The sequence below is a fragment of the Manis pentadactyla genome, chromosome 9, assembly GCF_030020395.1.
Source record: "Manis pentadactyla isolate mManPen7 chromosome 9, mManPen7.hap1, whole genome shotgun sequence".
Taxonomy (NCBI): Eukaryota; Metazoa; Chordata; class Mammalia; order Pholidota; family Manidae; genus Manis; species Manis pentadactyla.
Genome location: NC_080027.1, coordinates 89,482,164 through 89,501,394, shown reverse-complemented (window position 1 = coordinate 89,501,394; position 19,231 = coordinate 89,482,164). Strand labels below are relative to the sequence as shown.

Genomic DNA, 19,231 nt, shown 5'->3' with positions numbered 1-19,231 from the left:
GGTATATCCCTTTCACCCAAAGAACGTTCCATTGTCATTCCTCGGTCTCATTGAATCCACAGTGAACTTGCCCGGGGCTGAAACCCATTGGTAAGACATACACCATCTCTTTAAAGGTCCTATTTAGTTCAAATGTGAGCAGCAGACGTCTCCGCAGAAAATGGGAATAAACTGCACCCAACACGCACGGAAACCGAACAGAACCTAAACGACTACGCCGGCAGCTGGGAGCTGAAATACTACGTCATCCCTCTGCGCCGCCGCCGCCTCGGTAGCCCCGCATGGCCGAGGCGCAGGCGCGAGTGCAGGTGGCCGGTCTCAGGCGGGCGCCTGCTACGTTCTTCCGTGGCGCAAGATGGCGCTGCCCTTTGCGCGTGTGGTGTTCCTGTGCCGCTGGGGAGCCAAACGATGGGGGATTGCCACCGCGGAAGCCCGAAGGGGTAGGATTCTCTCCTCTTACTCTGTTTTACCTCCACAATAGCTTCCGTCTGTTATTCCCGGAGCCCGCTTGGAGAAAACTCCACTCCCTTAGGGTCGTTTCCCCTCCACCATCGGCGTTGGTCTTGAAATTCCAAACCTGGGACGGTGTCTGGTTTCTAAATCCCGGGGCTTCTCCAGTCCGAGTGCTGCGCACACTAAAGAGTTTGCGTTACTCTCTTGCCCGCTTGACATTCTGCCTCTTCCCTGTCTACTCGAGATCTCATGACCTGCCTGCTTCAGGTCTACTGCGTGTGTATCACTAGTTCTGGGATTCAAGTCACCGTCACCATCCAGTGTCTTTACTTTGCTCGCAGGCATCACTTTCAAACTGGAAGAAAAAACCGCCCACAACAGCCTGGCACTCTTCAGAGATGACACAGGTGTCAAATACGGCCTGGTGGGACTGGAGCCCACCAAGCTGGCCGTGAACGCAGAGCGCTTCCTTGAGTGGGCAGTGGTGCTGGCAGACACAGCGGTCACCAGCGGCAGGCACTACTGGGAAGTGACAGTGCAGCGCTCCCAGCAGTTCCGGATAGGAGTGGCAGATGTGGACGTGTCCCGGGATAGCTGCATCGGTGCTGACGATCGTTCCTGGGTGTTCACCTATGCCCAGCGCAAGTGGCACACCATGTCGGCCAACGAAAAAGCCCCTATTGAGGGCATCGGGCAGCCAGAGAAGGTGGGGCCTCTGCTGGAGTATGAGGCCCACAGGCTGAGCCTGGTGGATGTGAGCAGGCTTGCTTTGGTCCACACGTTACAGACAGACTTCCGGGGTCCAGTAGTGCCTGCCTTTGCCCTTTGGGATGGAGAGCTGCTGACCCATTTAGGGCTTGAGGTGCCAGAGGGCCTCTAGTATGTCCATCATTGGAGTCCCTAGTCATGCTCTTGGCCCGCTTCCTGCTACAAGTGTCTGAAACCTTTTAACTTTCTCCCAACTTCTAGCTCCCACAATCCAATTTTTCATTGGGTCTTCTGTGCCGTATCTTAAGTCATCTTCCTCCTCCCTACTCTGTGAGGGCTAGGCATACAGCCACTCTCTTCCCTCCCCCAGATTACCACTAATATCCTGGGCTACTGAGTGTACTTTGCCTGACTTGCTTCCTTCAGTCCCTCTGCCTCCCTATGCCCAGATCTACCTGCTATACTGTTCTGGGTGTTATCCTTCAGCTTTGTCTGAATTTATTCATCAGTGATATTGCTCCTTCCCTTTGCCCAGTTAAGTCGGATGTTCTTGGGGCTCTACCAAATCTCTCCAGTTAATCATTGCTACCTCTGGCTAGAGAAGTGGTGCAGTCAATGACTTGGCCCTTTCTGTACAGCAGTCTGGGGTCTGGCTCCCTCAGGAAGTGCTGTACTGTGTCAGAGTGAGAACAGAGCCCTTCTTTCCTAGTACCTCAATGCCAGATTCTCAGCCCCATGCAGCTGGAGCCCTCCCCACCCCAAGTCCATCTGCCTTAATCTGCACACCTCTGACCCCTCAATTGTCAGAATAATTGGGCCAGTTACAACCTCGACCAAAGGGGAAGAGACTCTAGGAAGATACTGAATGGGTTGGTGCTAGAAACATTACTCCTGAGAAGTTCCATCTTCATTTGTGCTATAGTTGGAACTACCAGAGGGAACAGGGAAGCCTAGGGTCTTGGACAATGCACTTTTTAGCCTGCTCAGACCCAAACCCTTGCCCTGCTCTTAGCAGCAGAATACAATTAACCTAAGCAGTATTTGGGTTGAGTATGTGTGAAATATGTATTGTTTGGGCTTCGACTGGTTCCCTCTATTCTACCTTTATGACAGTGATGCGGCTGTATACCCTAAGGGGAGAAAGAAGGACTGGGTTTGGAAGAAATAATAATTTATGTAATTAAAGTTTATTTGCACACAAAATACTTTCTTTGTCTATAAAATTGCTGTTCACAGTAGCAGCAATTCCTGGTTGAGGGGGCAGATCTCATGAGACTACTAAAGCTAAGCGCATAGTCGCCCTCTTTCCTCTGTGGATACACACATGTGCATGGTGGCTAGAGCCCCTTACCAGAATATATATCTGTCTCTATCATGATGGTTTCTTTAAGGTGAAGACCTAGGATAGTTTTGAGTGGGCCAAGTCATTATAGGCTGTACCACAAAGAAGCCCCACAGTCTCCATAGAGAGCTCTAGTGTCCACCAAGGTACTTTTCTGCAGCCTGTCTGCCAAGGAATGGGGTTTTGACTCTCACAGAAAGCACTGGCTTAAGTTTTGGTCCTCGCTGACACAGTGTGAGTCTGTAGCATGTCTGGTGGTTTTGGGGTAAGTGTGGAGCCAACTCATGCTTTTCCTTGAGCAGGGCCTGCGCACTGCACGCTTACACCATGCTCTCTAGGTTCTCTTTGGACAGGGCCTCAGCCACTGCCTCGGCCTGAGTCTCAGATGGTGTGTAGGAGTCCTGGTAATCTTGAAGCAGTTTCTCCACTTCCAGGTGGTTGAACTGCACAGCATCATCCAGGGGAATGTTGCCCCACCTGATAAGAACAAAGACTATGATCAGACAAAGAGGACAGTGAGAGTGTCCTGCTTATACATATGACTGGTGGCTAGAGGGCAGTGATGAAGCTGGTACCACCCCCTTCTCCCTGGGCACCCCTTTTAGCTTAATCTTACTCACCTATCCTTGACAAAAGGGTTCACTTTGCAAGCCTCAATCAGGAATTTAACAACTTCGATGTGTCCTAGGAATCCAGGCAGAAGGAAAATGAGAGGGTACAGATCCTGAAGCTTTTGGTGTTAACATTAGTACCAACCCTTGGCAGCTGGAGTCTGAGCCAAGAGGGGAGGGGGAAAGGTCTCTTCCCATGTTGCTCCCTGCAGCACCCAATAATAGCCTGCAGATTGGAGGGCATTTGGACAAAACTCGTGCTGCCCCTGTAACCTTGAGGGCATATACAGTAGGAGTACTCTTGGTAGGAAAAAAAAAAGTGTCTTTAAGATCTGCTTCTCCTCTCATTTAACTGTCAGATACCTTCAGCTGCAGCCACATGCAGGGCTGTGCGGGAGTCATAGTCTTTCTGTTCCATGTCCATGGCTGATAGGGCAAACCTGAGGATGGTGGAAAGCAGCTGAAGTCACCCAGATCAGCCTAGAATCACTAGTGACTTTTCTGAAGTGGGGTGAGCCTGGATGGGTTCCAGAAAAAGTAAAACAGCTTATGCCAAGATCCATGGACCCTGCATAATCCATGTTCTATACCCAGATGAGACTGCTTTTCCCCATCAGAGGCACAGCTGTCTAGCTGTGGTAGGGGCCCAGCACATACTTCTTGATGTTCATAATCTATTTGAGGCAGGATTTTTACCTGCCTCTTAGGACTCTGCTTTTAATATTCAGGGTTATTCATAATAGTGGCTACCATTAATTAAGTTCTTATCACATGGCAGGCACTATAGTTAAAAAAAAACCCTTATTTAAATGCAGTCTGTGTCCATTCCATCTGACTCTAAAGCTGAAACACTTAACTATTTTGCTATGTTAACTCCTAATGAGACCTCTGACCAGGAGTATATTACTGTTTATTTGGTCACAGTAGAAGTACCTTCGAAGGGCCGAGACATCTCCACTATAGGCAGCAAATAACAGATTGACCACAGTCTTGTTCTGAAAAATAAATCATATCCATCTGAGATTGACTCTGAACTCACCCAAGCCCAGCTCTACCCTGTGACCCTCCATGGATGCTTAGCCAAGAGTACTGCTGAAGTGTTATGGAATGTTCTATTCTGAAATACTCCTACAAACCACCTGGGGTTTTCCTTACCCGAACTTCTTCCCCTTCACGCCGTGGGTCTAACTTCCGAGCACAGTGCCTCAGGTTGTCATAGTTGTGAAAATTGAAGAGAGACACCAACTTCTAAAAGCCAAAGAGATTGTTTACCTAACTCCCTGCCCTTAGTAGGAGCTCAAAATTGCTTTATTTACTCATTCAAAAATATTAAGTTTTATATGCAAAATAACTCACCTGGCAGAAGCTGATGCCCCTATGGCTGTTCCCTAGCTTGTCCAGTGGAGGTGACAGACACATCATTCCCATGACATTGGGTACCACCAGGAGGATGGCTCCTGACACAGCCGACTTGGCTGGCAGGCCCACCTTAAGGACAAAGTGAAAACTGAGGATGCACTGGAGGCACCCCAAGTCTGGGTGAGCAGGTTAGTCCATTCCACAGGCCGCACCCATCTCAACCAGCTTGTGAAACGGCTTCTTTTACTCCTGTCCTCCCCCACCACCACTTAAGTTCATGGCTTCAGTGAGGAATTTATTGAGTACTCTGCTCTAGAATGAGGAGAGTCCCTCATTTAACTTCATTCTGGTGGGAGGGGGTGGACAATAAACAGGTAAACAGACAAATATTCACAGCTTATAACACAGAAGTAGTAGGGCTGTGATAGTGAGTGATAGTGTGAAAGTGAGTGAAGAGGGGGGTCCACTTGAGTTACGGTGGTCAGAAAAGCCTCACTTTGGAAGTGACATCAAAACGGATGCAGAGGAGGCGCACAAGCTATGTAGATGGACAGCTGAGAAGCTGCAGCGGCATTGTTAGTGTGCTGGACACCCTCCCCTAAGAACTCTGGCCTAATTGCCTGGCTAGAAGTTAGTAATGAGGCAGGAACAGGCTTCCACCCCTCCACCCTCAGAGACTCGGTGTCCTTTTCACTCTGGGCTTGTGGTGAAGGGATGGTGGGGCCAGAAGCACTCACGTGGAAGGCAAACTGGCCCGAGAAGTCGTACATGCCACAGGAGTGCATGAGGCTGAGGGTGTTGCGCACTGCTTCGGCACTCAGCACACTCTCGCCTGTGATGGGGCAGATCCCTCCATTGGCCAGGGTGGCTGCCATGACACTACCTGATTCACAGGTCACCTCCACGGAGCACAGCTGTGGAGACAAGGCAGAGGTGAGGGTACAGTGTGGACCTGAACACTGCTCTCGAGTGTAGAGCAATGTTTGTGGCACTCTGATCTTTTAGCCAGTGCCCTGGTATTTCTGAAGGACACCAGAGCCATTGGAGAGGAGCATCCCCTGGTCAGGGCAGGGAGGGCAGTCTGTCCTGCCCCTTGGCCTAAGCTGCATGCCAGGGTCTGCTTACCTGGAAGTAGAGATCAAGGGCAGCCATCATGTCTACCCCCTTAGGAAAGCACTGCAAGGAAGAGGACAGAGCATTTCGCTTCAAGCCATCAGCTGCCCATCATACTGCCAGGACCTCAGCCTGGCCCCAGCCCCAGCTGCCTGGCCACCAGCTGCATGATTCCCAGGACTCTCCCCAGCCTCTCCCAGGTACCTTCTTTTCCTTCAGGTAATAACCAATGGCATAATTCCGATCCCCTGTCTCCTTCTCTGACTGGAATCTGAAGTAAACATCCAACTTAGTACTTGTCCTTTTGGGGGTGGGTGTGAGGACAAGGGGAAATACCTTCCCTGAGAGAGACAGAACTAGATCACACATGTCAAACTCAACCAGCCACTTTAAAAACTCTCAATAATACTGTGAGCCCGCACAATACTGGGCATTACTTCACTGTGAAGTGTAAGGTAACAGGCAACCTCCAATCGCCCTGACATCTAGTTTGGGGAAACAGCTGAGGTTTTGGCTTTGAGAGGCTTGGCATGAAAGGGCCTAGGTACAAAGTCTCACACTGCCTCTCTCATTAAGTACTAAACAGAAACGGAACAGATTCTGCACAAAGTACAAATGTGGTGAAGGGGCTCAGAGGAAGTGGGAAAGCCAAGGGTCCCCTGGGATTTCTCCTCTAAGCTTTGATTGCCCCCTCCTGCATCTCACACACACACTGCAGTGCAGTCAGCCAGTCCTGTGAACAGGTTCTTACGTGGCATTGCTGAAACCCATGTATTCATTCCCAGCCATTTTGTTCAGGTATTGCAACACCTAAAGAGAAAAGGGCATGGGGCGCACCACATGAGTGGGGGCCCTGCTAACCACACACTAGTTTGATATACCCTTCTCTCCTGCTCAGCCCTTATCCCAGCAGGGACTTCAGGAGGTTTTCCTCTCTGAGGCCAGAAGATTCCCACAACTCTGGAAATAAGGCTTCTAGTAGGGGCTGGGGCACTCTCCAAGTGGGGCAGCAGGCAAGGACAATGTGCCATGGAGAAAAACAGATGGGACTGAGTAGCAGGGGACTTACAAAATCAAACTTCTCTGCTTTGTTACAGTCCATCTGCAAAGACAGAAAAAGAGAATAGTATCCTAAGCCTAGGAGGAGGATGGGAGGGTCACAGGGATCTAGTGGATTCAAGGTGTTAGACTGGTTTTGCTACTGTGACAGTCTAACATCTGAGACTTTTTTGTGTCCATGTGTATCAAGTGACCTTAACAAACTACTTAAACTTTATTATCCAGTAATGAGTACAGATAACCATACCCCATCTATGAGGCTCACCCATCCCTGAGTCTCACTCACAGCCCTCCTACCACTTTCACTGTACTGATTCTAGTCCTGTCCCCAAGCACCACTCCTATTCCTGATCCCCATCCCCATGCCTTATACCACAGGCTGGAGCCCTACTCCATCCTATTCCTGACTCACAGCTATCCCTCACTGGAGTGACAGGAAGGAGATGAGGGTATGTGTTGCATATAATATTCAATTATATCAATTATATTGATAACTGAAATAAAGCTAAAGATTTTAGCTCAGAGTCAAGTCCAGTAGAGCCTGCATAGATGGCAATGGGATGAACAGGTCCCAGATACAAGGCTGTAGGTAGAGCTATTCCCGAGCAAGGGGAGAGCCTGAGTTTGGTTTCCCCACCTCCACCCCCATACTGCTTCCTGCACAGAGACTATAATGTCAACCACTATGTCAACATCACAGGGACTCTGACACCTGAGTCTCTGGCAGAAGGTGGGGAGTTCCTAACACCACCTTCCCCAAGAGGGGCTGTGATTGGCTCAGGAGTGTCATTGTCCACAGTGCCCTCAGGTTCTTGCTCAAGCCCTGGGGGACCTACAGCTGACAGGCCAGCCTGACCCCCTTGCTCAAGGCTGACTCACAGTTCCAGGTGACGTGAATATCTGCTCTGGCCTGGCCATTCACCCTTCCTTCTGTGTCCCTCACCCAGAAGTGGCCAATCGGTGCTTATTAGTGCTGTCCTCCCCCTGTGAGTGGCATTTAGCCCCTGGTCCTCAGCAGGGGTCAGGATCTGGTCACTTCTCTAAGGGCCAGGGAGCTCAGGGCTCCAGACTCCTGGGAGGGGGAAGGTCTACAGGTCTCTTTACTAACTTCTTCAGCATAGTACACAGGTCCTTGCTGTGCCCTCACTGCTTCATGGAAACCCTCAAAGGAATCAAGGCAACACCAATCTCTCTGGAGAGCTGGGAAGATATGAAGGATTTAGGAAGAAGGGTGTTTAGAGAACAGTACCTTTCAGAAGATTAGGGTGTCACTGACCTTGATGAGAGAGCTCACGACAATGGCACCAGCATTGACCATAGGGTTATGGGGGATTCCTGGGGAAATACAAACCACCCAGTCTTACCAGCCACTGGGCAAAACCTCCTTTACAAGTTGCCCATTCTGCAGGCTAGACAAGAAAGATTTCTTTGTTGGAGAGGATGGAATGACAGAGCTAATCAGGAAAGGCAGAGAAACAAATGATAAGGCTGAGCGGACAAAGGGAGGAAGGAAGCATCTGCGGGTCTGATCTGAGCCCTGGTGGTGCTCACCTTCCTCATTGAGGGAGAGTTTGTTGTAGCGGAGGCCACTGGGCTCCTTGCCCACAAACTTGTGCACGTAGTCAGTGCCTAGGGTGCTTATGGAGATGGCATAGGTGAGGGGCTTCACACAGGACTGCAGGCAGAAGGGGACCTTTGTGTGGCCCACAGAGTGCCTGGAGGCAGACGAGTGTCATGAAAAGGGTCACCTGTGTTCTGTACCTGTGCCCAGCCTCTCATTTCTCTCCCCAGCATCTCACCGCTGACCATCCACAGTGCACAGGGAGACACCCCACAGCTCTGGATTTGACTTGGCCAGCTGAGGGATGTAGGCTGCCACCTGGGCATGAGTGGGTAGAGAAAACAGAGAGAATGGAGATATGGGTGTGGAGGGGAGAAACAGCTGAAGTTCAGGGTCAGGAGAACCTTTCAGATAAAAGCTAAAATTCTGTTTCCTGCCTGTTGTTCCCAGAGACACCCAAGTTCTAAGTCCTACAAGGCCTTATCTTTCTGTAGCCCCAGTCCTATAGAGGTGGCAGTATTAGCCCATGGAAGGTAAAAAGAGAATTTTGGGATTAGCTTCCCTTTTTGGTTCAATTGTCCTATAGGTCTTTTTCAGATTTCTGTTGGTTCCTTATGCCAGCTGTCCCCATAAAACCCTCAGATTCCTTCAGCTGCTCTAAAAGTCCCACGTATAGAAATAAAGAGTATGTCAGTGATACTTCGATTAAGAAAAAAATTCTTAAAAGAAAAAAAGAAATACATAAAGCCCTTGTCCCCATTTTTAGAGGTTCTGCTTATCTCCCATCTATTGCATTCCCAGCCCAGGAAATATCTAAGAAGCAAGGTGTATCTGGCCCCAAGTCCTTGCCCCTCCCTTAGTCCCTTGGCCCTCACTTTGCCTCCAGTGAGCTCTTTGGCATCCTCAAAGATGCGATCCACGTGGCCTGTGAACTCCTCAAAATCAGGAATGACAAACTTCTTCCGGAATGCCTGGGTCAGGAGTACAATGTTGCTGCTCACACACCTGGATCCCAGACACGATTGGGTTAGGGGGCTGGACAGATGCAGCTGTGACTCACCCTGGAGCCATGGAAGTTGGGAATGAAGGTATGAGTGGTCATTAGGTTTGGGACCGAGAGTTGTGTGACCTTTGCACATCACTTTATCTTTCTGGGTCTTAAGTTTCTTTGCCTCTAAGATGAGGGATTGTAATGATGTGGAGAAATCCCTAAAAACAGTATCTCTGGATAGGAGAAAAAAATAAATACCCAAATAATAGGTATAATGGGGCACCTTTATATTTTACAAATCCTAAATCATTTGTCTATTTACATATATTCCTTTATATATGTAAATACACATGACATTATCTAGAAGATACCACTAATCTGTTAACAATGTTTACTTATGAGAAAAGGGATTGGGACTTGGGAGACAGGGAAAGGAGAACATGTATTTCTATGTTGTTTTAACTTTTATAATAAGTATTTGCATATTTGTGTGTTATTTGTGTAATAAGTAATAAAAAAAGATGTTGAACTATCCAATTCCCAAGACTCCTCCCTGCTGTTATAGTCTATGTCCATGCAACAGTTCTAAGAGCAATGTCCTTGTTTCTGGGGCCCTCACTTTCGGAAGAGATCTCGATCCAAGAGGCCACCACTGCTGGACTCTTGGACCATGTGGTGCATCTGGCTCATGCAGTCTCGAAGCCGTGGGTCTGACGTCTGCAGTCCGGTGGCCTTCAGTGCCTTTTGGGGAAAGAAGAAGCCTGGTAAGGTCAGCTCCAAGGACAATAATCTGACCCTAATCGTCTTCCATGATGGGTAACAATGAGCTTGACTCCAGCGCCTGCAATATGTGGAATGAAAGAGTTTGCAGACTAAGAAAGGAGGGACTGCAACAGCTTTGCAGGCTCAGAGGGGTTTCATGCTCTTTTTCATCAAGGCAACTGTTTTCTGAACCCCTGAGGTCAAAATTCTAAACCAAGAGGATGGGTTGAGTCAGAAGGTTTAATCTTCCCATTCTGGGGCAAGGATGGGATTGCCTTATCAGCCTAGGCATCTGCTATTCTTCATTCTCATGCAGCCACCCATTAGCCATTCTGCACTTGTCCTAGCCTCCTTTCCCCAATTGCCAGAATTTGGAGGGCTTTGCATTCTGAGCAGGTAGAGAGGAACTCACAGTTGTGAACTTGTGGATAGGGATTCGTTCCTGTCCCTCGGCAATAGTGTAGAAGAGCAGATCACCCAGGCGAAACAGCATGCCACTCTCTGACGTATCACTATTTGGGGGCAAAGAGGGGAGGAGGACAAGAACCTGAGAACAGATCCCTGCTTCTCTTCCTAGAAGTGGGCTTGTCAGTAGGTAGGTATCCTCACTCTATGTCTCCTTGCTCAACCATCTGATCTGTCCCTAAAATTCCATCTTTCATATCTATCCTGAGAAGCCTTAAATCTTACTCTCTAGCTTTCTTTTGTACCTAACCTTCAGACCTTTATTTCTGCCTTCTAGACACTTCCATATATGGATGTCCAACAGGCACCACAGACTCAAATTGTCCAAACCTGAGGTCATCTCACCTCCCTCCCTCTGCTCCTCCTGTGTGTTTCCCATTTGAGTTCATAGCGTTACCATTCACATGGTGCCAAGCTGGAAGCATGGAATCATTTGCATAATTCCCATACCTTACACCCATGTTCAGCTGGTAACCAAAACTGGATCAATCTACCTCCATGTCTCTCAAATCCACCCTCTTTTCTTTTCTTCCCCTGTGCTGGCATGATGTAGTAGAAAGAACCAGAGTTTGCCCCATAGCAGCTGTGTGACCTTAACATGGATGGCAAATCCAGTTATTTAACATTGTTGAATCTGCTTTCCATCTGTAAAATAAGGGTAGTAATGTTTGCATCACATGGGTGATGTGAGGCTTAATTAAAGTAACATTTCTTCAAACACTGTCTTTCAACAGACAGTTCTCCAAAGAAGAAATTCAGATGGCCAACAGACGCATGAAAAGATGCTGCACATTGCTAGTCATCAGAGAAATGCAAATTAAAACCACAATGAGATATCACCTCACACCAGTAAGGATCACCACCATCCAAAAGACAAACAACAAGAAATATTGGTGAGGTTGTGGAGAAAGGGGAACTCTCCTACACTGCTGGTAGGAATGTAAATTAGTCCAACCATTGTGGAAAGCAGTACGGAGGTTCCTCAAAAAGCTCAAAATAGAAATACCATTTGACCCAGGAATTCCACTCCTAGGAATTTACCCTAAGAATGCAGCAGCCCAGTTTGAAAAAGACAGATGCACCCCTATGTTTATCGCAGCACTATTTACAATAGCCAAGACATGGAAGCAACTTAAGTGTCCATCAGTAGATGAATGGATAAGAGGTTGTACATATACACAATGAAATATTATTCAGCCATAAGAAGAAAACAAATCCTACCATTTGCAACAACATGGATGGAACTGGAGGGTATTATGCTCAGTGAAATTAGCCAGGCGGAGAAAAACAAGTACCAAATGATTTCACTCATATTTGGAATATAAGAACAAAGGAAAAACTGAAGGAACAAAACAGCAGCAGAATCACAGAACCCAAGAATGGACTAACAGTTACCAAAGGGAAAGGGACTGGGGAGGATGGGTGGGAAGGGAGGGAGAAGGCAGGGGAAGAAGAAAGGGGGCCTTACGATTAGCATGTATAATGTTGGGGGTGCACGGGAAGAGCTGTGCAACACAGAGAAGGCAAGTAGTGATTTTACAGCATCTTACTACGCTGATGGACAGTGAGTAATGGGGTATGTGTGGGGGGGCTTGTTGAAGGGGGGAGTCTAGTAAACATAATGTTCCTCATGTAATTGTAGATTAATGATACCAAAAGAAAAAAACTGTCTTTCACAAAGTAGATGCTCAGTAGATCATCCTGCTTTATCATCAGCAACGTTGTTACGTGACTCTCCTGACTTCCAGCCCATCTTCCACAATGTGCCAGTTATCTTTCTAAAAACTCAAATGTCATTTCTCTACTCAAAAACCTTTGTTAAGCACATGAAAAGATGCTCCACATCCCTAATCATCAGAGAAATGCAAATTCAAACCACAATGAGTTATCACCTTACACCAGTTAGGATGGCCAACATCCAAAAGACAAACAACAAAAAATGTTGGCGAGGATGTGGAGAATGGGGAACCCTCCTACACTGCTGGTGGGAATGTAAAATAGTTCAACCATTGTGGAAAGTAGTATGGAGGTTCCTCAAAAAACTAAAAATAGAAATACCATTTGACCCAGGAATTCCACTCCTAGGAATTTACCCTAAGAATGCAGCAGCCCAGTTTCAAACATATGTACCCCTATGTTTATCACAGCATTATTTACAATAGCCAAGAAATGGAAATAACCTAGGTGTCCATCAGTAGATGAATGGATAAAGATGTGGCACATATATACAATGGAATACTATTCAGCCATAGAAGAAAACAAATCCTACCATTTGCAACAACATGGATGGAGCTAGAGGGTATTATGCTCAGTGAAATAAGCCAGGCGGAGAAAGACAAATATCAAATGATTTCACTCATCTGTGGAGTACAAGAACAAAGCAAAAACTGAAGGACCAAAACAGCATCAGAATCACAGAACCCAAGAATGGACTAACAGTTACCAAAGGGAAAGGGATTGGGGAGGATGGGTGGGAAGCGAGGGATAAGGGGGAAAAAGGGGCATCACGATTAGAGGGGAGAGACATGGGGAAGGCAGTATAACACAGAAAGGACAAGTAGTGTTTCTATAGCATCTTACTACGCTGATGGACAGTGACTGTAATGGAGTATGTGGTGAGGACTTGATAAAAGGGGGAGTCTACAGTGACTGTAAAGGGGTATATAGGGGGGACCTGGTATAGGGGTGAGCCTAGTAAACAAAGTATTGGTCATGTAAGTGTAGATTAATGTAAAAAAAAAAAGGCAGTTCCTGTGTGGTGACTTCCAATGAGCTCTACACAATGATATTAAGGGCATATGAAAGTGTAGGCAAAGGGTCTGTTTGTGTTTATACAGAGGATCAAAGCCTAATTTGGCTACCCCGAAAATGAACTAAGATACGATATGAAAAAGAACTTTCAACATCAGCATTCTCGGGAAGACTCATGCCAGAAGATGATCATCAAAAAAACCCCAACAAAGATCCATGCACTACTACAGGTGTAGATGCACTCATCCCACCAATTCCTGGACTTGCCATGGGAATGAAGAAGGAGATATCTAAGCTGGCCTGTGCATACAGTAAAACAACAAATTTGACTGGATCTATACAGTTGGAACTCAACCAAGAATTAGGAGAAGTGCAAATTGTAGCACTCCAAAATCTTACAACTACAGACTATTTACTGTTAAAAGAACATATGGGATGTGAACAGTCCCCAGGAATGGGTTGTTTTAATTTATCTGAATTCTCTCAGACTGTTCAAGTTCAGTTGGACATTATCCACCATATCATAGATAAGTTTTCACAAATGCCTAAGGTGCCTAACTGGTTTTCTTGGTCTCACTGGAGATGGCTGGTAATTACAGGTATGCTTTGGTTACGTAACTGTACTCCTATTATGTTAATGTGTGTGCACAATTTACTTAGTAGTTTAAAAACTATACATGCTGAAGTTACTCTACAAGAAGATATGTCAAAGAAATAATCAATCTCCCCAGGTTTTCTTCCGCCTGCTACTTCTATAGCTTTTCTTCTTCCTTCCTAATTACAACCCTTTAATAGAATTCGTGCCACATATCGAATTTACCGAGTATCATAATTCTTCCAAGTGGTAAAGACACCTCAAGACAAATACTGGGCATAGAAGCCACAGGGCATAAATATGCAAAGAAGTAAAAAGCTAACCTTTTCAAACAATAAGGCTTCTCTCTCACTTACCAACTTTACATTTCCCTGTATGGCCCCGGAAGATGACTGGTTAGCCAGAGACGGTAAGATTCCTCAAGGGAGGAACAACCTAAGACAGGCACAGTCGCAGGGGGGCCATCAGGTGAGAAAATGGGGATCAACAGAGGTGAGGCTTAGAACCTCCCCCCCCCCCGGTCTGAGAGAAATCTTCTGCATACGTGGATGTTTTATTGCCCGTGTCTAGCGTGGATTAACACATAGGCTACAGGCACACACCTGATCATCTACATTTGCTCTCTTACAACACTAAACTATGTTTTCTACTTTTATCTTGTATCTACCTACCACTTCAGCATTTTATTAAAAATAATAAAAATAAAGAGAGAAATGTGGTATCCATATATAAATCAAGTATAAAAATCAAATGAATATTCATATTTGAACTGTCTGTAGTTCATAATGCATGAGCAAAACCGAAAGCTTCTGTGATGACTGCTCCTGTAATGTTCACCATGTAACTTATTCACTATGTAAGAATTTGTACTCCATGTAAGAACTTGTTCGTTAAGCTTCAAAAGATTGGAGACTGACGAAAATTAGGCTTGGGGTGGATTAATGATTGTGCATTGAGCATTGACCCCCTTATACAGAATTTTATTGTTGTCAACAACCATTTGATCAATGAATATGAGAGATGCCCTCACACACACACACACACAAATATATATATATATATATACGCACTTCCAATTGTAAAATAAATAAGTAACCGGGATGTAATGTATAGCATAAGGAATATAGTCAAAATATTGTAACAACTTGGTATGGTCATAGCTGGTACCTAGAATTATCATGTATATAAATGTTGAATCACTGTGTTGTACACCTGAAACTAATGTAATACTGTGTGTCAACTACCCTTCAATAAAAAAAAATTTAAAAAAAGGGGGAGTCTAGTAACCATAATGTTGTTCATGTAATTTTACATTAATGATAGCAAAAAAAAAAATTCATTTAAAAAACCCCACCTTTGTTAGCTCCCCAATGTCTATTAAATAAGTTCTTATTTCTTGGTATGGTATTCAAGACTCTTTAAAACCTGCTAACATTCCGTTCCTATTCTCCACCATGCCCCCATACTCCAGTTGTGCCAGGTACAGGTGGCTCCCCCAGTGGGCTGGGCATTGTCAGGCTTCCTGACCTCTGCTCAAGCTACAACTTCTGCATGGAATGGCATTTTTCTCCTTAAGTGGCATAGTCCTGCCCATCCTGTTAAGCATATGAAAAGATGCTCCACATCCCTAATCATCAGAGAAATGCAAATTTAAACCACAATGAGATATCACCTTACACCAGTTAGGATGGCCAACATCCAAAAGACAAACAACAACAAATATTGGCGAATATATGGAGAACCTCCAGATTTTATGCTGCTGATAAGACATAACACACCATCTTATTCATAGAAGAATCTCCCTTGCTTGCACTGTTAGGTCTTTTGTGTTTTATGTATCTTTGTCTTCCTAGCATTGAGCAAAGTCCCTAGCACATAGTGGGTCTTCAGTAAAGAATTTTCAAGTTCCATTTCTAGGGAGGTCTCTGTTTCCCAAAGTATCTCTCTTGCTGGCTTATAGCACTTAAAATTCTAGGTACTGAAGACTTTTTCCTATAAATATGTTTACAGATTTAGAGGAATTATTTTATCAGATGATTCCAAACATGACAGCTATTGGAAATTAAGACCCTTCAAAACTCTTTGATCCAATAATTTGCCTTCCATGTATTTATCCTACAACTGTACTCATATACCTACAAAGTAACACGTTCACATTTACTCACTACATTGTTAGTAATAATAAGACTGGAAACAACCTAAAAATGCATCAGCAGGGAACTGGCTAGGTAAATTAGGGTAGATTCATGTAATGGAATATTACACAGTGTTGAAAAAAGAAATCAGGTCTTTAAAAAATTTGGAATGATCTCTAGTTATATTAACTAAGCAAGCTGTAGAACACTGTTCATAATATAATGCTATTTATTTTAGAAGGGAAAAATATCTTTGCTTATTTAGGCACAAAATATTTTTGGAAGGATAAGAAACTGGTTGATTTATCTCCTTCTAGGGAGATGAAGTGATGCTGGAAAAAGGATTGTGGGGGGCACTTCCCATTATACATCTTTCTGTATATTCTGAATTTTTAACCACATGAATGTGTATGTATTATCGATTTACTATTATAAATATGAATATATTATCTATTGAAACAATGCATTAAAAACTTAACAAGCCTCTCAAGAAGCTTGGCATAGACTAGGCATGTGTGTGTTTCGGGTCAGCAGGAATATCAGGAGAGGGGGCAGTTTTCCTATTTTTGAGGAAGTCCAATTGTCACAATGGGGCTAGTACCTCTAGGGAGGACAGGATCCATGTGGTGACAGAGAAAGGAAAGAAAAAGCTATTTGAGGAATAATTCAAGAAGGAAAGTCCATAGAACACTGTGAAGGCAGGGTTCTGTGCCTGGAAGCTGAAGGAAGACAGGAAATAATGCCACACCACTGAATGTATCATAAGCCCTAAAAAAACTGCAAACCCTTTGACCCAGATATGGATTGATCTACAATGTAATGATGTTGAGGGGAGAAAAGCAAAGTGGAGAACAGTGTATATAGTATGATATCATTTGTATTTTTTTTTAAAAGGAAAATAGTATCACATGTATTTGCTATATGCATAAATTACCTCTAGCAGGTTATACAAGCTATTAGTGACAGATGTGTGGGGAGCAAAATTTTCTAGAAATTTAAGAAATAATTGAACAAGTGCACAAGAATATGTAGTAACCAGACTCAAGATTGATTGAATAGATTATGATATGTCATAAATAGAATCTTAAAATGGCAAAATAGCAGTCATTAAAATAACAGTATCATACACACGCCCAATCCCAATGTTATTAAAAACTGTTTATAAATGGGAAAGATAGGCTAACAAATATGAATTGATCCTATTTCATTTACTTTTATATGTCCATATATATAGGATACAAATGGATATATTCACAATATTGATTACCTCTGTTATTGGCATCTTTATTTTCTTGATACTCTATCTTGTTTTTCTTTTATAAACCATAAATATAATAAAGTTAAATATAAAAAACAAGCAATAACCTGAATAACAGGGCCTTTTCTCTTTGCTGACTCAAACCCCGCCCACAACATAAGAACCCTTCCCCATCAGAGAGTTGTTCCCAGAGCCCATCCCCTCCAGTACTCTCCTTCTGCCCAAGAGAGCACCAGTCCAAGGCCTCAGGTGCACAGGCAGCCCTAGGCAGGAGGATCAAGGTTCCTAAAAACACTTGAAGCCACCACCTGATTCCAGTGGATAAGGAAGTGTGTGTTGGGGGAAACCAGGGATATCCCCTACCCCCTATCCCACAGAAAGCATGAGGGGGAGGGAGGTTAAGCCTTTGCTCTATCCCACCACCATTTCTCTCTTGGTGATCATTTGGGAAAAGTTGGGGTGGAGAGTATAACGGGAGAGAGAGGGCTTGTTCTTCAGTTTAAATGTTCTGTATCTCCTTGAGAAGCGGCTGATGGAAAAGTACAGCATAACAATTATTAATACAAGTAAACAATACCTTATCCGTCTGTTACCTGTCAGGTCAGGGACTCCAGTGGTGGTGAGCAGTGGTGTGTCTGCCTGGCTACTTTAATTACGGTGTGCGTGTTTCTGAATGTCAAAAAGCAGTTGTCAGTGACAGGGGAGGTGGTCCGTTTCCCGTTCCTGCTGTAGTGTACTTGAATAGTGTCTATGTTGGCTTCTAAGGAGGACAAAATTTCCTGCTCAGTTCCATCTGTATCTCAGAAAACAGGCTCTGCCACCAAGCGTTCCTGGGTGGTTGGGGAGAGAGGTGCTGCCTCTCGGGCAAAATAAGAGTCCAAGGGAAAATAACCCATTAAATAAAGGAGCCTCAGCAGCACAATACAGCTCTGACTAGCCCTGGTTTTGCGTCTCATGATTTTTCCCCGTTATAAAGATTCTCCACATTCAACAACCAATTGGAAACCACCTTTACTTTACAGACAGGGAGCCCCGGTAACGCCCGCACCTGCGCACTAGGAATGCACGCGCACCACACATTATACGCGCCGACACGCCGTAACACAGGCACAGCACACAAACCAAGCACACCAGGGGTCGAGGAGGGAGGCTGCTCCATACCCACGCGTCCCCTAACATGCACGCGGGAGCCGGGAAGAGAGGGACGGTGAGATGGGCAGGGCGCACACAGACCCGCACTCGGACGCGCGCACACAGCCGCGCTCTGCGCCTCCTACCTTCCGAGTGCAGGACGCACCTCGGACAGGCTCCCTCCCGAGGGCCCACCTCCCACAGCCCCCCAGGGCGGACGGCGCGCCTCCTTCCGGGCGCGGCGGCCTCAAGCTCCGTATCTATGGGAAAAGGCATCGCAGGCTGGAGAGGAGTGGCGAGATGAGGTGCGCTCCAGCGAAGGGGGCTCGGGACCTGATGAGCACGACAGTGGGGATGGTGGCGGGCCTGTCCCCTATCCTTGCCCCTCAAGCCTTACTGATTCCGGTGCTGCGGCTGGTGGCTGTGCGGCATCGCCCTGTCCTGTGCCGTGGCTTCACTGAGGTGGTGCCGGACGCCCCCGCCTAGGAGCGGGCTCCGGCTCAGGTGACCCCAGCCTCCCCGCCGGCCCTGGCCGCCGGCCCGGCTAAGCGCTTTCAGCAGAGCCCTCATGGAGCGCATCCCCGGAGCGCTTCCCGCTCAGCTCGTCGGGCGAAGGTTGGAGGGAGGGGCAGAAGAATCGCCAAGAGGCAAGGTGGGGGGAGTTCCGTGGCCAAGGGCGGTGCCTGGGGGGAGGAGTTGAGGGTTTGGGCAGGAGAAGGAGGGACAGGTCTCGGTGAGGGTGGAGCCACTGCCAGGGGCTCTCAATACCCTCCCACCCGGGGCCGCGAGAGCAGCGCGCCCACATCGCCGAAAACCCAGCCGAGGGGGTCTAGCCTCGGGCAGTAGGGGCTGGTGCCTGGAGTTGAGATGGACAAGGTCCAGGCCCAATCAGGAAGAAGCACACACCTTGGGGGCGGAGAAAGGATGGGGTTACCCA

General features: G+C 46.3%; 2 protein-coding genes across 12 annotated transcripts; one reads left to right on the top strand and one right to left on the bottom strand.

The window, feature by feature from the left end:
- The first annotated feature begins 324 nt into the window (after positions 1-324).
- On the top strand, positions 325-2,208 carry SPRYD4 (SPRY domain containing 4). The gene is made up of 2 exons (XM_036917596.2): positions 325-440; positions 795-2,208. The coding sequence occupies exons 1-2, from the start codon at positions 356-358 to the stop codon at positions 1,331-1,333; spliced, it is 624 nt and encodes a 207-aa protein (XP_036773491.1). The 5' UTR covers positions 325-355; the 3' UTR covers positions 1,334-2,208.
- Positions 2,209-2,329: 121 nt separating this feature from the next.
- On the bottom strand, positions 2,330-19,055 carry GLS2 (glutaminase 2). Of its 11 annotated transcripts, XM_057507720.1 has the most exons (21): positions 18,692-18,832; positions 18,441-18,554; positions 17,757-17,923; positions 15,348-15,397; positions 10,372-10,473; positions 9,817-9,938; positions 9,082-9,211; positions 8,445-8,524; positions 8,197-8,360; positions 7,922-7,980; positions 6,656-6,688; positions 6,338-6,396; positions 5,791-5,857; positions 5,599-5,649; positions 5,211-5,387; positions 4,471-4,632; positions 4,270-4,362; positions 4,048-4,109; positions 3,478-3,554; positions 3,124-3,187; positions 2,330-2,980 (listed from the first exon to the last, which is right to left on the bottom strand). In XM_057507720.1, exons 5-21 carry the CDS (start codon positions 10,450-10,452, stop codon positions 2,824-2,826), a joined length of 1,638 nt encoding a protein of 545 aa, XP_057363703.1. In that variant the 5' UTR covers positions 10,453-10,473; positions 15,348-15,397; positions 17,757-17,923; positions 18,441-18,554; positions 18,692-18,832; the 3' UTR covers positions 2,330-2,823. The 11 variants fall into 11 exon arrangements, with proteins under 11 accessions (XP_057363703.1, XP_057363704.1, XP_057363706.1 ...); XM_057507721.1 differs by lacking the exon at positions 15,348-15,397 and having other exon boundaries at positions 10,372-10,471; XM_057507723.1 differs by lacking the exon at positions 17,757-17,923.
- Positions 19,056-19,231: the final 176 nt, after the last annotated feature.

Excerpts from the sequence above, each read along its gene's own strand:
- SPRYD4 (XM_036917596.2), top strand. The coding sequence starts at position 356 with ATGGCGCTGCCCTTTGCGCGTGTGGTGTTCCTGTGCCGCTGGGGAGCC. Across the intron at positions 441-794 it reads CACCGCGGAAGCCCGAAGGG|GCATCACTTTCAAACTGGAA; the intron begins GTAGGATTCTCT and ends CTTTGCTCGCAG.
- GLS2 (XM_057507717.1), bottom strand. The coding sequence starts at position 18,873 with ATGCGCTCCATGAGGGCTCTGCTGAAAGCGCTTAGCCGGGCCGGCGGC. Across the intron at positions 6,689-7,921 it reads TCGTGAGCTCTCTCATCAAG|ATGGACTGTAACAAAGCAGA; the intron begins GTCAGTGACACC and ends CTGTCTTTGCAG. Across the intron at positions 6,397-6,655 it reads AAGCAGAGAAGTTTGATTTT|GTGTTGCAATACCTGAACAA; the intron begins GTAAGTCCCCTG and ends TTTTCTCTTTAG.